Consider the following 17,712-nt stretch of genomic DNA (forward strand, 5'->3'; position numbering starts at 1 on the left):
TGTTGTCAGCCTCCAATAAGGGGGAAAAAAGACATTTACTTATTTTTTAAGGTATCCTACAGTATACCCAGACTTGGAACCAAGCATCGGTTTTTAATACGCAGATTTTCAGGTCTAGATGTAAACACATGACTGGTTCTAATTTTAAAAAGGTATTTTTCATAAGTCATAGTTTCCAGTTTTGAGAATTAATTCTAGAGCAATAAAATAAAGGCCTTAGAAATCATGAGGTTCAATCTTGTCATTCTACAGATTCAGGAACAGTTTTAGGAGGTAATTTCCAGGGTTACTTACTCACATGTGTAAAACCTTTGCTAACTGTGGAAGCACCATGAAGTGCTGCAGGTGGCTACAGGAGGCGAAAGTTCTACTCAGGACTCAGTCTCCAAGCCCTCCCCAGTCCCCAGAGGTTTCTCCTGCTGCTAACAAGGTACTAGGCGTTTCCCAGAAAACACCTTTGGGAGAAAGAGCTCCATGTTGAGAAACCAAACGTTTTGCATTTTTAGCTTAAGAGGTGGCGTATCTTCAAGTATCATCCATCCCCAGAACAAAGTAAATCTCTTCTTAGAAAAAACAAACCTCACAAAACCTCTTTAGAAAGTCTGGACAGCTCACTTGTCAACAGCCCTGATCCACAGGAAACCGAAGCTAGGGCCAGCCACCCAATCCCGCCCCTCAGCCTCATGTCCTCTTGCCCTTTTGGGCCCCTGCTTCCTTGCAGGGCAGCAGCTGCACAGAGGAAGCTGCACGGGAGCAGCAGAATCAGGATTTCCTCCACTGCGCTTGATGAGCGCTATCCGCAATCTGTCACCCAAAGGACAGACCTAATCCATGAGGAAGGCGGCAGCCGCTCAGTTACTGCAGATGCTAATCCCCAGCTCCACACCACCCCACGTGGTCACCAGGGCACACCCGACCGCGGGCGGCAGAGCCCCGTGCTCAGCAGCTACGGGAGAGACCTCACCTGTACTTGTCTTGTACTTTCTGCTTTATGTCCTGCAGAGAGTCCTGGGAAATATCTCGCTCCAGGTAGCCCGAGAGCACCTCTGTGGCATTCTCTAGATCTGCTTGGTTATTCTGCAAGAGGAAGAAGAATATACAGTCAACCTGGCTTCACAAAAGCTAAAAGATAAACCATCTTAGCTGCCTCCTTGACAGACTGCTCTCAACACCAGTTCTGTAACTTTCACAGGCGGTTTAACTGCACTTGTAAAGAGCTTTATCACTTTCACCCCTAACAACTTATTATTTCTATTCCAGGACGGTTTTTTAAATGTTAAAAAGAACTAAGGATTTATCCATTACCTCTGGAAGAGTATCAAGGGCATTTTTAAAGGATTTAAGAAAACGTTTTTTGGAATCTTCTAGTTCTGAGAACTACCATTTGCTAAAACTTGAGTAAAAACCCATTATTCCTTAGCTGACCACCTACCTCTTAAAAGACAGCACAGTATGGAAGATTAACGTTCTGCTGCCCTTTTCTACTGTGGCTGGTTCTGCACACTCACGCAACTCAGTGCCCACCTGCTGGGACCATCTAGCCGTCCACCAGCATCAGGGCTGCAGGCATCAATTTTACATGAACATCTCTACTCAAAAAGCTTTCGCTACTAAAAGCTTTGTTTTAGTCATTACTTCTCCACAAAAAGTAGATGTTATATTAACTTCTAAATACCATGTTACTAGTTTTGCCTGGATAAAGACTTTCAAAAGAACTTATGATGTGCCAAGTGTTCTATAAGCACTATACATGGACTGTCTCACCTAAAGTTTTTGACACTTCTAGAAAAGTACTATCCCCATTTCAAAGTAGAGATATGGAAGAGGTTAAGTACTTTGCTCCAAGCCAACAGAGCTAAAAAGTGATGAAGACAAGATTCAAATTCAGGGCTAATTTCAGAGCCTGCACACTTAATGGCTAGCTGGCTAAACCACATGAATTTGAATGTAGTTTACAGCAAGAAATCTAACTTTCTTGTACCTTCCTAATAAACACTAAAACTTTTAATCCACATTTTTTGGCACATAGGAACCTTTAAAACTATATCTATCATATCTATGAAAGATCAAGCAGTCCTATGACACATGTGGGCTCTTCCCCCACTCAGTAATGATTCCTACCTCAAAGATAATGGACTGGTTATTCTTTTTGAGGTAGAAAGCGAAGACATAGGTGTACATGAGTGTGGCACGGCACTGGCAGAGGACGTCAACTGCTTTCTTCAGGAACTGCACCTCGATCCAGGACATGTTGTGCTGCTGCATCTCCTCCATCTTCTGCTTCACCTGTGCATACAGTTTGTGCTCGAAGCGCAGACTCTGCATGTGGTTCATATAGCGGTTACAGTAGAACAGGTACCTCTGCAGGGCTGCCCTAGATCGCTGCCCCATAAAGAAGAATCAAGGTCACATAACTGTAACTGTATTACATACACACAAAAGCTGACATCATACTTACTGATGAAACGGTCTAAGAATTTAGGCTAAAAGCAGGAACAGATATCTACTGCTTCCTTTTATTTTGTTTTGTTTTGCGGGGGAGACAATAAGGTTTTTATTTTTTTAATTTAACGGAGGTACTTGGGATTGAACCCTGGACCTCATGCACGCTAAGCACGTGCTCTACCACTGAGCTGTATCCTTCCCCCATATTGCTACCTTTGTCATTTAATATTGTTTTGAATGTCTTATATAGCTGTACCTTCCAGTATAGCAGCCACCAGTCACATGTGGCTATTTAAATTAAAATTGAAAATTCAGTTCCTCAGTGTTCAACAGCCGTATGTGGTCAGTGGCTACCAAACTGGACAGTAAATAAAGATAAGGAACATTTCCATCATTACAGAAAGTTCTATTGGATAGCTCTGTTCTGCAGTATGCAATAAGGTATAAAAAAGCAAGAAGCATCAATATTTTAAAGTAGAAAACAAAAGAGAAACAAGCAGACATCACGTAACACCTAATATAATGCAACAGAAACTATACAGTACTACCAGTTACATGTTCTGTGTTCTTTCCACCCTCCATCCCAAGTTGAGTCTAAATCCAAGTATCTAAAATTAACCACCAGTTTCAGGAAATACAGGGGTAGAAGAACCTATAAGGAACCCAGGAAGTTAACATCAGCAAAATTGAAAATGTGGAAAATTTTACAAGACAAAATGACTTAGTTTACACAACAAATAAACGGCAAGGAAGAAATAAAACCTAAAAGAAAAAACAAAAGGACCTACAGATTAGGGGAGACTCAAGAGATATAAGTTATATCCAATTTATGGACCTGTGTGGATCCTGATTTGAATCAACTATGAAAGAAAGTTTATGAGATAAATGGGAACATTTGAACATTAGAGAGTTGATGATATTAAACAAAGTACTGCTTTAAAAATATGTAATAAATATACAGCATAATTACAGTATATAATGTACTATATAACAAATATACATACAAATATAATAATGATACTACAGTTTTATCAAAAGACTCTCTTAAAGATACATGAAGTATTACCAAAGAAACAATATATCTAGGTCTAAATTTGTTTTATATTATTTATCATACTGCAAAAATAATTCGCATGGTTCTCTCCCATTACACTGTAGCTCTCTAGGGCAGATACATTTTTAAAAAAGTAATCCTGTTATCTCTAGAACCTAATACACAGAAAATGATTAATAAATGCTTGTTAAACGCAACCACGATGGAAGGGTTCCTTACCACACATACCAATTTCTTTCTTTCTTTCTTTCTTTCTTTCTTTCTTTCTCTTTCTTTCTTTTCTTTTTTTTTTTTTTTTACTATCATCTCCTCGTCCTGTCCTCATGCCTTAAAGTCTACAAAGAGCACAGATATTACCAGGCCCTATGGTTGGTCTCTTGTTAGAAATACTAACACTGAATCACATAATTAACCAATCACATGATCCAGTATCAGACAATGTGGAAACATCTCAAAAAAACCTACACAAGCCATATTATTTCAAGAGTCAGACAGACATCAAATCAATGCTTAAACAGTAGAAAATTACACCAGTTATATCTAAAAATATTATGCCAATTATATCTGATCATTATTAGATTAAAAATAATACTGTTATTAGATATTATATATTAATGATTAACAATCTAAAATTATGCCAATTATATCAAAAAATGAAATAATACATAGAAAATAATCTGCTTGGCATTTTATATCTCTCCACAAAGCACTAATATTTTCAAGCCTGTCAAATTCCCAAGATGAAATGGTAATTATATATTTTAAAAAATGTATGTTAGAGGACTTAATGTGACCAACAATTTTCAAATAGCTTCTCACTAAAATACCTCAAAAATTCAACATGAAAAGAAAACAAGCAACAGCACTGCAAATAAGACTAACTTTTTAATCAAATGCCAGAATCTGAATTGAGAAATGCAGTGTCCTAAAAACACTCTGGGAAAAAAAATCAAAAAAATCAAAACAACTTGACCTCTTAGAACAGGGGTAGGCAAACTCTGGCCTGTGAGCCAGATCCAGCTGCTGCCTATTTCTGTAAATAAAGTTAACCCGGAGCACTGTCCACTCGAAGTCTACGGCTGACTCAGCACTGTAAGAGCAGGGGCAGATGTGAGTAGCTGTAACAGAGACCATATAGTGTGCAGAGCTGAAAACATTTACCATCTGGCCATTCACAGAAAAAGTATACTGACTCCTAGTCCAGAAGGTAAGAAATTCAAATGACAAACCACTGTCAGCACTTACTATAGTAACTCAACAACTTTCAACAATACAAGTAACCCTTTCCAAGGCACTCAAAGTACCATCTATGTTCTTTCTGGACTACATGCCAACCATCCAGTACTTTTTAAAACTACAACTCCCAGTAACCACTAGGCCAGAGTATGGAAGTGGGGGGAGTGGGGAAAGAATAAGCCAAATGGATGTGCAACGGTGTGCTCCATTCTAGGAGGCATGGTTCCCACTAAACAAAGGCACTCATGATGAAATCTTTCTCTATACACCCACAAGATCAGAAGATTCTAGTTAAGTCCAATATATAGGAGCTAGAAAAATAATGCATTCTAGTACCTAAAATGGACATTACAAGGGCTTAGAAGCTATGCCCAATAATCCAGCCTCCTTGTGGATCTCAGAAAGGGATTCTACCAGCACTCAAATGCAGGCTACGTCAAGGCCAAGGATAACTCGCCTACTTTCCTCCATCAGAAAATACCATATTCTGGCTAGAACTAGCTAGACAACTCTTCATTCAGGATAAGTGAAAATCAAAAGTTCACCATGGTAATTAGGAAAAATCTAATGCAGCGTAAGAAAAAAAGAACATTTCTCTATGGACTCAAAAAATATCAAAATTAGAAGGAAACTTTAGGAAAAGTTATGGTCTCTTCACTAGAGCTTAAAACAATGTGACTGCTTAAAACAGAAGTAGAGAGCCACAGGTAAAAAAGGCTAAGATTAAAAAACCGAACCAAACCAAACAAAAACCAAAACCCAGAAAGAATCAATTCCAAATGGGAGACGGGAAAAACATGACTGTCACTGTAGAGCTTTTTACACCACGATTGCATGGGGGTGAAATGTCATGATGTGGCTTAAACCAAATCATGGAATTTTTAAATATTAAAAATTTGATAATAACCTACAGAAATCACAAATATTCTCTGGACCATCTGAATGAACTTATAACTGAGATGCAACGTTTTCAGGTCTTTTATCTGTGAAATGGTCAAAACTGGCATCGAGCAATAAAAGTGTGCCAGAGTTAAGAATGAGAACAGTAAGCAGTAAGAGAAGACACCAATAATAAATTCTAATCAAATCAAACTTGGATGCACGGTAGGAATGAGTGTGCAACAGCTGGGACATAGGAAACTGGTGGGAAGACAAGTTATCACACGGCACTCAGCAGGAGGCTAGCAATAAATTTTAGAAACCTGGCCTTACAACAGTCTGTCAACAGTCGTTTCATTTCAGCAAACTTATCCATTAAATCAGCTCTAAGTTGAGTCTGACTGGTTTTGTAGTTTTCTCGGCTTGGCTGTACAGTTGAGTAAGCGTTTATAGCTGGTTTTATGTTTAAACATATTTAAGTAATATTATAATGAATATAATTAAACCAACATTGGAATCTGTGAGGTATTTTTTTTCCTTTTAAAAGGATTACAAATATTGTGAAAGTCTGTAATGCAACAGACCAGGTTATACAAACATATTTTTTGTATTTATGGTCATTTATATTATAAATAAATTTTAAAGGAACATTTAAAAAGTGAAACCGTAACAAACAGGTTAGGTTTTTGAATGCAGCGGCAATACAAACCATTTGAAAAGAAGCTATCTGGGGACACTGGGGATTTTCAAAACGGAGTGGAAGAATGTAAGGAGCGGTTAAATTTCAGGATTCTACAATTATGACAATTATCAGCTTAAAGGAACTCAAACTGTTACTGCATCTAATCCACACCTAGTGTCTGAATCCCTTCTACTATAATAGTGGGTTATTTCCTTACCCAGTAATAGAGAAATCCCCACCTCCTGAGGTGTTCATTCCAAATTAGCTCACCTAGAATCACTAGAGCTTCTCGAAGAACAATGAGGCAATTAATTACTTAAAAAGAAGCAAGACTGCCTATGAACAGCAGCAGTGCCACTTAAATACTGTTCACTAGTCTCCTTGCTGGGGATGGAAAACCTTAACACGAAGACTACTGAAACCTGAACTGTGCTACATAACTAGATTAACCTTAAAAATGCAAACAAACATATAAATAGGAGTCCTCCTGATAACCCATTTTGCATAAGATTTCCTTTCTCCATGCACACACAGACAGATACCCAGTATTTACCAGAGTGTCTTTCTCCAAATCTTTCACAATGGAACACCTCTGCTGAGGTACTCCCTCATTCACTGGAACGCATTCCTGTTCACCTGTCACCTGAAAAGGAAGCACTTACCTCCTGTGCGTCTCTTGCTGCCTTTGCGTCATCCTCGTTATAGCGGTTACAGTTGTACCTTAGAGCAAGTGGAGAGGATTCCATAAAGACACACATCAATGAAAAGGGAACGAGTCACAGAACTTTAGTCTAGTTTTAGATATTATCTAGAACCAGTATCCTCCTTTACACAGTTAAACAGAGAGGCTAAAATACCCAGGGTTCCTTCTACGATTATAACGATAGAATTACCAGACTGAAAGGAACTCAAAGTTGTCAAATCTAACCCACACCTAGCGCATGAATCCTTTCCATAAAAGCGTATCAGTTCTCTACTAGTAACAGGCAATTTCCCACCTCCTGAGGTAGTTCATTCAAATCAGTTCACCTATAATCATCAGAAAATATTGTTATCTAGAAGTTCCACTTACAACCGCAGTTTGAACTTCTCAGTTTTTGAAGAGATCACCTTATATCCCAGGTTGTCTATTATTTAGCCAACTATTCCCAACTTTCCTAGAGCTACCTTCTATTCTTGACTTTTATACAACAAAGAGAACCAGCAGTTGATGATCTGCTATATAACAGGTGCTGTGCTGTGTGCTTTACATGATGTTACAGTTTATAAGTCACTGAAAACTGAGTAATACACAAAATGAGAAGCAATGGGAAACCTGACCGGGGAAGTCAGCTCAGAGTGGAGATGAGTGCGACTGGCACTTCCCCTGTCCTGACTACTTCACCTTTTCTTTTACAGGAACAGCTGATACCTACTGAGTGCTTAGGACATACCATCCACTTACCAAGGACTTTAAACGTACTATCACATTTAATACCCTCAGCCACCTTATGAAATATGTTATTATATTATCTTCATTGAGCAGATGAAGGACTGGGTCTTGAGAAGATAAACTTAAGGTCACAAAGCTAGAATTTCGAAGATGGAAATTAAATTTACGCCTGCCTGCCAACGGAGGCCTTTGCTCGTAACTAGTGAGTATACTGTTCACGTGCTATTGTCATGTCTTTAGAATCTTTTAACACTGATCTTTTTAGAAAGAATTTTGAGTTTAATTTAAATCTTGTTAAACTGGATTCATTATTCCAGCTTGTCAATCTCTTCAAGACTATAATGGTTTCTATTTCAATATCCCTCTCTGATGTTACCCCAAAATGTATACAAGATTCTCATATTCAAGAAAATCATCAATAAAACTAACCAGAAAAGCAGTATGCAATTTATGTGAATAAAAAAGATGAGGACAAAGCCTTTCAGTAAACCTTTAAAGCATTCCACTAGGAAAACACAAATCTATTATCTGTACTCTAAGAAATGGTCAATTAAACCCCAAATACCCCCATCTGTATTCATAGCCTAGGCCATGAATCTACACTGAAAAATCTCGCTGAAATCTACAAAACATTCCCAAATCCATCACTGTAATAATACCATTTGATTCTGGAATTTCATATAAGAGAAAAATTAAACTATGTGGTTAATGAGTAGTTTATGGAATCACAGATTTTGGAAACTTGGGATTACATTCTGTTTCCAGTATTTGGTACCTTTCTATTTTCCGAAAGTACTCAGAAATAGCCAACAATGGCTCACTGATCTCATCTTCAAGTTCTTAAGTAACCCAGACCATAATTCCCCTGGGTCAGAAGACTTATTAATTTCCCCCAGCTTGGCTTATAATCCTATCCTCTCTTATAAGTAATTACTCTACTCAGCTAAGCCCAAAGACTGCCTCTCCTTGCCCTCTACTGGTCAACTAGTAACACCTCTTCTTCCTGTCTGATATACCCTTAAAAACTTTTTTTTGACATTTCTAAGATATTTTTTAAGCTTCAACTCATTCTAAGCTTTGCCAACACTGTTAAGAATTTATAGGCCAAGAAAGCAAGCAGAGTGCATCTATACTTCTAACCTGGATGCCTGATAGTGCCACTTGGAATGCTATTTGGAGGGTTCCCAGGTGTTTTCAGATTTAAACAAGTATAGCATGATTCATTTGCAATGTCAGCCATAAGTGAAGGCAAGACACAGGCAACATTTCTGAGACCCCTGGGCCATTCTTCATTCTTCTGTATCCATCATGTTTTGTACTTTTCCAGTTTTCAATATAGCTCACTTAAAATTTGAGTTGTGATGAGAGATTTCCTTACACACATACAGAAGTTCTCTTTAATAACTCTTCTTCCCCATTCTTTCTCCTCTTTCACTAGATTGTTTACATATACTCGAGTGAATTCCATTTCTGGGAACACTCTAATCCTCTGGTTTGCCTTCTTAAAATGTAGAGTACCTAAACCCCAAACACCCTTCCTCGGCTCTGACTGAAGTAAAACCACTTTCTTTACTTCCACTTAACCAATGAGTTATTTTACCTGGTTCAGAATTAGTTTCAGACAAGTAATCCCTCCTACAATTCCTCTAATGAAACTATTGAAAATTCCAATGAAACTAAAAGGGAAGACTTGTTATTGTCTCAAATTGGGATCTTCCCCTCCCATCCACTCTCACAAAGCAGCCACAATGATGAAACAATACGGATAAAGCACATGTTACAGAGCCTTCTCATCTCAACTACCGATGTAATCTTGTCACTCCTCAATAAAATCCTTCTGATAATGTCCAAACTACTTTAGATACCAGTCTGCTTTCTCTTTTCCTATTCCCCACAACTTATGAGGGGCAACAAATTTAAATGCCAGTCGGAAACCGGCAAGACAGACAAATTAGTGAAACGGGCTATCTGCATGTTATAACACCCAGAAACAGTTTCACTTTAACCAGGAGATGCGTAGCTCCCATTTTTCTCAAAACTCAAGGCATCCTCAGTCTTACCTGTATCTCCCAAATTGGTAAGAAATATGTAAGGAATAAAGGAATGCCTCTCTACTAAATGTGGCTGATGTCATCGTAACACACACAAACCCCAATAAGCTTCGGTCTTGGGAAAAGCATTAAACTGGAAAGTGAAGCTCCATCTGAAGGGCTACTGATCGATCCAGGTGACTTCTGCCAAACAGGAATGCAGGTCTGTTTCCATGTTCCTAAGAGGCTAAAAATCTGGACTGCATTGGGCAGTTTTCCAGTTGTTACAGTTTGGGACGAAACTTTCTGTCTAATGTTATGCAGGGTAACTAAAACACAACTGCAGGCTGGGCTCTGCCAACAGTCTTAAGTTTCCAACGACTGCCGACTCGAGACAGCGGGACTCCCGGCTGAGTGAGGGTGACTTTCACACCTGCCTCGGTTCGTGCTGCTCCTTTTGCCCTGAATGTTTTTCCTACCAGTTTTTAAACAAATAAGCCCTCAGTCTTCCTTGAACTTCATGTCAATTGTTACCCACTCTGTGAAATAAGTCTAATTAATCCCTCTCTCTGGGTATCTCGCATGTACTTCCAACACTGATTACCTAGCTCCCAAGTCAGATGGTGATTTCCGTGGGGTAGAAGACTTCTTCATGCTGTTTGGCAGATATCACATACTTATGCGAACATATTCTTCCCTTCATCCCCCCAACCTACCATGCAGATCCATGTGGTTCCCAAGGGCCAAGACACACCCAGCAAAACTCTGCTTTACAGTTCTGGTTACGACAGACCATGTGATTACAACCGCCATCCTTCTCAATTGTGACATGGCATTTGGGACATTCCTATGAAGAGAAACTATAAAGTTGGTGTCAATGCTACACTGAGGAGAAGCCAGTTCTAGATTTGGTTTATTTTTAAATACCACATTTATTGTGATTAATACATGTAAAGCACTTAGAACAGTATCAAATACTTAATAAGCACTATTAAATGAGTTGTTATTATTACTGGCTTTTAAGATGTACAAAGTTTAAGGATTTGTTTTAGTGGGGTTGAGGAACAGGAACATTTTAAGTACTTTTATCCATACACATCGTAATAATAGTTTTATGGGAGGTAAAACATTTTGTTCATGTAAATATAACATTCTTTCAGTGTCATCTAGAAATAATTAAGTACTTCCTGTATCCCACACACTGTTCTCAGTTTTATATACATTAATTCATAAATCCTAGTAGTGTTTCTATTCCTAGTTCCATCTGTGAGATGAATAAACTAAGAGAAAGGAAAATTTAAAGAAACTAGCACAAGGTCACACATGTAACAAATAGTAGTCAAGATTCAAACCCAAGCAATTTGGCCTCAAGCAAGACTGGTAAATTCTTTTGGTGGCTACGAAATTTCCCAACTTTCTTCTGCCAAATATCCCTGTTTTAAATTCATCTCATTGTGGTCCATTTACAATTGTGCTACAGAGATCATGTTTTTTGCCAAGTCTGTATCATTTTCTTGGATACTAATGAACCAAAGTTATTCCCTGCAGGCATATGCTTTCATTCTCTTGAAAAATCAAGAAAATCAAACTTACCCATTATATTTAATAAAACTATAAATAAGATGTAAAGATTGTATTTTTGCTGTGTGTATCTGTGTTTGATGTCTGTAACTCCCATAAGGTAGGGAGAGTGTCACCCATTCTATCTGCACAATTCAGTGATTGCCAACAGACAAAAGTGCCCATAAACTATCGTAATTTAAAATAGGTCTATGGACCTGTAATTATTTTAAAATAAAAGTTTTTTTAAAAGTAAAAGTCAATATGGCAATTTTTAATTATATATTTTAAATCAAATTTTTGAAATCACCTAAGAAATACTACATTTTTCCAAAGAAGCAAACTGCAGGCCTAAAATATGTTTCATTCTATATTGCTTGGTTATAATTAACTAAATAGTATTAAGTTCTCAACATATCAACAATCTGCAAATCTGTCTAAGGAACTAACAACAATGATAAATAAAGCTTCTGAAATGTCTTAAGAGAAAAACTCAGTTTCATCTCAAAACTGCCAAGCAGACATATCTGATATTACAAATTGCCATTCTTGCTCAATAATCTACCTTCTAAATGAAGTCAAACATATTCAGGCTGTACTCCCTATTTTAACATTGTGGGCATTTAGACTATTGGGGGATTTTTCTAGATGCAGAAAGAAGGCTACCGTTTAATCAGACTACTTAGTGAAAACCTAGCAGTCCTATTGTAAATATTGTCAAATTGAGTTTGACAGCATATTTAAGGATTCTGGGACTTAAATGAAAATTTCATTAAAGGGGAATTTCAATTATCCCTCAGGAAATCTTCAGTTTTCAGAAAAAGAATGCTTGGCTAGGATTTTTTTTTTAAATGACAAAAGCAACCACTTCCTGACATTCTAGTAAGGTTTTCTTGAGTGAAACATGTTGTGTTTCTCATGATGGTTTTAGAGAGCACAAAAATATCACTTTCAATACTACATTCCTCAAAGATGTGGGCATTTGTTCTATGTGACAAGACTTACTGTTTCACTGACAATACTTTCTGGGGTTAGAAATGTACGAAAATGCTTTAATCTTCTTGGGTAGAGCAGAGTACTAATGGTATAAAATCACATGCTGGCCTTCACTATTTAAGCACTCCTGATTCTTTTCACTGTCCTGTGACTGAGCGATGGACGAGTGCAAAGCTATAACTAACACCAGTCAAACAACGCAGCATCCTTTAAAGCATCACCTTCACACGTGATACTTAATAATAGCCTAATAATCCTATTATCCATCATTCAAGTGACTTCCATATGGGATAAAATATGTGATTGGATAAAGTAAAGATTGGATATCTATACAATTTTCTATTAAGAAATTGGCTGGGTACACTGTTTGGATTCAAACGCTTAATTATTATTTAGTGATAGAAAATGACAGAAAAGAAGGGTGCTCAAGATTACCTGCATTTGTAAGACATCTGTGTAGGGTTAAAGAAGTGGTTTATGGCATAAAGGGACTAAATATTGAAACCACTATCATCAGTAGTGTATTTCAAAAACAAACAAACAGAAACAAAGCAAACCCTCAAGGATACTCATTTTACCCCAAAGCTATCACAGGATCCAAGTCTCTTAATAAATCATATTTTAGAAGTTTAGCATGTTTTAAAATTTTTTTAACTCATTAAGTCCAGCTCAATTACACAATAAAAAAGGTACTCAGTTACTCTGACTGAACAGTGCACTGAAGAATGACTCCTTAAAAGCTAACCCTGGAGACTTTTAAAGCAACTACTATTTTTCCAATAGAAGAAAACTTCTAAAGCAGAGTACTATGCATACTGTACTACAGTACTCAATAAACTCAAACAGGAAAATTATTAATAGGCAATCATTCTAAAAGCAAAAACCAAATTTTAATTGAGAAAAAGGCAGAACAAGGCTCTTTACTAGGTAAACTTCCTGCTTTTGCTAATGTTGATGCTCCTATCCTTATCAGTTTCAGAACCAAGAGTTTACTGAAGGAAAACACCAACCTTTGTGTTGGCTGCAATCCAATTAGAGGTTTCACTGTCATCATCACACTTTTTAATCCACTTCTTCAACCACTGTTTAAAAACAAGAACTGTTAGGGTACAACAAAAGACTTAAAAAAGACAGCAAATTACTTCAACACTTAAATACAGTCAAGCTTGAATGTAAAAGCCAAAGGGTAAGATTATCACTAGTTTACTTCTTTTTGAACCAAGAAATATTATGGTTCTGATATCCAGTCCAGGTATAAACAAAATCAACCAAAGGAGGGCTTCCTCTGGCTAAAGCTAAGTGGGGGACCTAGAGCTTGATTCAAAGCCCACCCGCGATGTGTGTCATTCCCCTTAGCTACCTGCAAAGCTATCCAAGGGAGGTGCCTTAACTTTATCCTGGTAATAATCAGGAGGTGACTTATTCCCAAGGAATGTTCCCTGAATACTTACAAAGATGATCTGAAACAAAAAGGACAAAATACAATCTTCTACCTACTAATGGATAAATAACAAAATTGTGGGATGTGGCTTTCAGTCATCAAGTCTTAGAAGTACTCTATTACATTATTTAAAAATAAAAATGCCAGACAAACTCACCTTACATTTAACAGGGTCATGCCAATTTTCTCCACAGTTAAAGCTGTTAAGTGACAGAAGAATTAAAAGAATTAAGTCCTACCTACTGTAAGTAAGTAAATGAGCAAACAATTCCATGCTTTATAGTTCCTCAATACTTTCACCAGTTTCTAGTGGCCGGCAAATACAACGAGCAGGAATTCTGTCTATTTTATTCTGCAGTAAATTATCAGAATCTAGTATTGGGATCAGCACACACTGGGTGTCTATGTGTGAAATGAAGAACGACTGATAACCATGAAGACATGCTATAATGACAATTTCGTAAGAAATGACTATCTAAACAGCCACCAAGCTGTTAAGACAATAAAATCAATTTAGTTAGATCTGTATTTTTCTGATAGTTTTTACTATGCGTAATTCCTCACTGCAACCATTCTCTAACTGAAACCAAAATAAAATCATGTTCACTAATTTGAACTTAACTTTCAATCAATGCTTCATTGGCATATATTAAATATTTAACACTTCAAATGAAAAGTAAAAGCCTGGCTCTGTAGGGTAATTCTCTACTTTAGTACTAATGCAGAGGAAGCAACATGTGGGGAGCAAACAGGTCACATCTTTGCATGATCCAAACAAATGAACCTCAGATCAGCAGAGATAAACTGTACCAAACAAGGTATAAAACAAAAGAATATGAAGAAATATTCTCTAAGAATATAACGAAATATTCTCTAAGAATATATTAAATGCTAATTCCTTTCTGTTTTCTAGGCACATGGTATATACATTTATTTAAAAAGTATAAATTAAGAATAAACAAATGCTTATGAAAAAAATAATCATGGAATGGTTGATTACTTAACTAACCAAGTAACTTAGAAATACCAAAAATCCTTTGCAAATCAGAGAAATAAAGTGCTATCAGTTTAAATGAAGTCAGGAAAATGGTTATTGCTGGAAAAGAAGATGGGGAATGGGATGGTGAAGGGAACACCAAGAGGCTTCAAATGTACCTGTCATATTTTATTACTTGATTAAGCTGAGTTGAAACTATGTAAATATTCATTGCTGTTATTATACTTATACTTTCTTAAGCATGTATTCAAAATATTTCATACTGAAGTATATTTGAAAATAGATAAGGACTCAGACTCCACCCTCTGTCTACAGAGTAAATGCTGAAATAATGCATCTTTAATCTTTATCAAAATAGCATGTATTTTATAGAAATGTAATCTCCCCTAACTCCAAAAGAGTTTACCCTTTTGGAATTGTTTAGTATTAATAATGTATAAATCTAATTGTATAGATGTTTGGGGGAAAAAAGAGTGATATGGAATACCAATAAAATGTCTGTTTGCTAGTTCTACAGTCCTTTGGCTTAACTGGCTTCTCATTCCTAAAAGATCCACAAAGGAATGGAAGATCATCTTAACTCTCTAACACATGATATTGAAAATTCCCTGTTAAGTAGAATCTAGAACTCAAAGGCTAAAGAGTATGCTACAGAACTCCCAAGAATCCAGGTTACCAAAAAGTTGTAGCCAGAGGTGCCATAGGAAAACTCTTCTTTTAAAAAGCAACCAAGTTTTATCTTTCCAAATTTATCTGCACATTTTCTTTTCAGTAAAACTGATCACAACAAAGGAAACAGAGGGGGAAAAAAAAACCCTGCACATTTTATTTTCTGAGAGAAAACCTGAAAGCCAATCAAGAGCCATTAAAGGAAACAAACAAAATTCGACAAATTAAGTCAAGCAGAAATGAGAACTGTGTTCTTGTCCTATTTAAGTTTGTGCCTGTGTAAGTTCCAGGGGAGCAACACAAGAAAACGTGATTATAGCTGCATTTATCCCCCAAAGAAAAATCCCAAAGTTAGAGCAAGAAGAGGAAAAATTATTTTAAGATGACTTTTTAATCTAATTCTCATTTAAAAGAAATATACACTATTTAAAATCGGTATCACCCACCTCCTTGAGGTAAAGAATTTTTTCTACTTATTTTACTACCAAAAATAAATAGGAAAGCTATGTGCACTGTTCCAATTTAGGAAATCACTTGCTCACCAAAACTGGCGTCCACATTTGCAGCGAACAGGTTTAGCGTCAGGATACTGGACTTTAACAACATGGTGGCAATCTGGGGCAGGACACCACTTTAACAGTCGATTGCACTGAAATACAAGTGAGCAAATAAAAAACAATTGCAAATTAAATCATGATGCAAGATTTCCTGGTACACCATGCAATTTTTTATATTGCTTTATCACCACCACAAAGTTAGGGTGACGACACAAATATAAAAACCTGCCACGAATACTTAGTCCTCTATAGCAATGCTTTTAGATGGACTATTTTTTCTTAGATTACGAATCCCTTGAAGACCTGGTTTTATAAAATAAACAAACTATCTCTTGCTCTATCTTCAAAATTCCACTCAGGAACTTTAAAATAATTACTCATTATATGATCATTAACAAGCATCAATTTGTCTATGGTTCTATTTCAGGGCAATTTTAAAAGATGCAAGAAAACAAGATACGCTCCTACTCAGGAAAGGAGTTCACATGCTATGGAACAGTATGAAACGAGCTAAGGGATATACATGTAATTTCTCTTTGACCATACAAAGCTCTTCTAAGGATAAAAGCCAGTTCCTAAACCACAGCAAAGGTTGCATTTTAGCTCTTCCAAAGAAGTATCTTTTGAAGTATTTTTATTACGGTACAAAACATGGCTAAAGTAAACACTCCATCAGAACTCAAGTTTATTGACCATTTCAAAAAATATACTCTTCCTTAAAAATGCTATTTTCTAGAAGATCTGACCTTTAGTTTAATCTTTAATAAAAATAAAAATTACTTTCTAGAATTAAAACACCAAGTTACCCTGATGCCCCTGTACAGGGGCTGGCAAGCTTCTTCCACAGAGCCAGAGATTAAAGATTTTTGGCTCTGTGGGCCATAATGGCCTCTTCAGAAACTACTCAACTCTGCCACTGTAGCACGAAAGCAGTTACAGAATAAATGCGCATGTTTAAATAAATATGTATTTACAAAAATAGGCAGGCCATAGTTTGCCAACTTCTGCTCTGATGAAAGAAGAGACAAACAAGATAAACAAACAAGACTACAGCATTCTTTACTAACAACATTTACTGGCAATGGAAGCTAAGACCAGCAGAGATATATAGGAGGGGTAGAGTGCTCAACATGACTCAACACAGCATCACTAATAATCAGCTACAAAACTCTGTTAGGGATAAAGGAAGACTATAAAAATACTTTCGTTATCAAAGCTCAAGGTCTATGACAAGACATGTACTTACTGGTTTGTAGTTTGCCATGCTCCTTTGGGAACAAGGGTATTTGGCATTGCTTCATAAATAAAGTCCATAACTCAAGTTTATGGTAAACGTGTTTCTTACATAAGACAATCTGATATTTCTATTAACAAGCAATTCCTTTTACTTAAAGAAGGAAAACTTACGAGAAATCACTTACCTCTACAAAGCTATTTGTTATTAAATGCTGGTACTTTAATTTAACTTTTGAATCTGTGATCAGGCGCCTAAAAGAGAGAATAAAAATAGTTTATTATGAAGTTTTCAGCTTAGAGTATTTTCCACATTTATAAAAAAAAGTTTAATGCTCTGGTTACAAAAACTGCCTTAAATTGAAAATACTAAAATATACATAAATTGTCAACAAATGTACTGTAGTAATCAAAACAATAATTTCAAAGTTTCTATAGCTTTATTTTGGTAGATGTTTCCACCTGTATCTTATACTCTAAATATTCCATTTTTAGAGGTTG

General features: G+C 36.6%; 1 protein-coding gene across 1 annotated transcript in view; it reads right to left on the reverse strand.

Moving 5' to 3' along the window:
* ARIH1 (ariadne RBR E3 ubiquitin protein ligase 1) overlaps nucleotides 1–17,712 on the reverse strand; it is a 90,245-nt gene that overhangs the window by 8,086 nt on the left and 64,447 nt on the right. Inside the window, exons 6-13 of the mRNA XM_045516897.2 lie at nucleotides 17,400–17,466; nucleotides 15,964–16,070; nucleotides 13,913–13,955; nucleotides 13,325–13,396; nucleotides 10,475–10,605; nucleotides 6,959–7,016; nucleotides 2,122–2,382; nucleotides 965–1,077 (exon numbers count right to left, since the gene is read on the reverse strand). Coding sequence (XP_045372853.2) covers nucleotides 965–1,077; nucleotides 2,122–2,382; nucleotides 6,959–7,016; nucleotides 10,475–10,605; nucleotides 13,325–13,396; nucleotides 13,913–13,955; nucleotides 15,964–16,070; nucleotides 17,400–17,466 — 852 coding nt within the window. The remainder of the gene's footprint in view (nucleotides 1–964; nucleotides 1,078–2,121; nucleotides 2,383–6,958; nucleotides 7,017–10,474; nucleotides 10,606–13,324; nucleotides 13,397–13,912; nucleotides 13,956–15,963; nucleotides 16,071–17,399; nucleotides 17,467–17,712) is intronic.

Source organism: Camelus bactrianus, chromosome 27, assembly GCF_048773025.1.
Source record: "Camelus bactrianus isolate YW-2024 breed Bactrian camel chromosome 27, ASM4877302v1, whole genome shotgun sequence".
Taxonomy (NCBI): Eukaryota; Metazoa; Chordata; class Mammalia; order Artiodactyla; family Camelidae; genus Camelus; species Camelus bactrianus.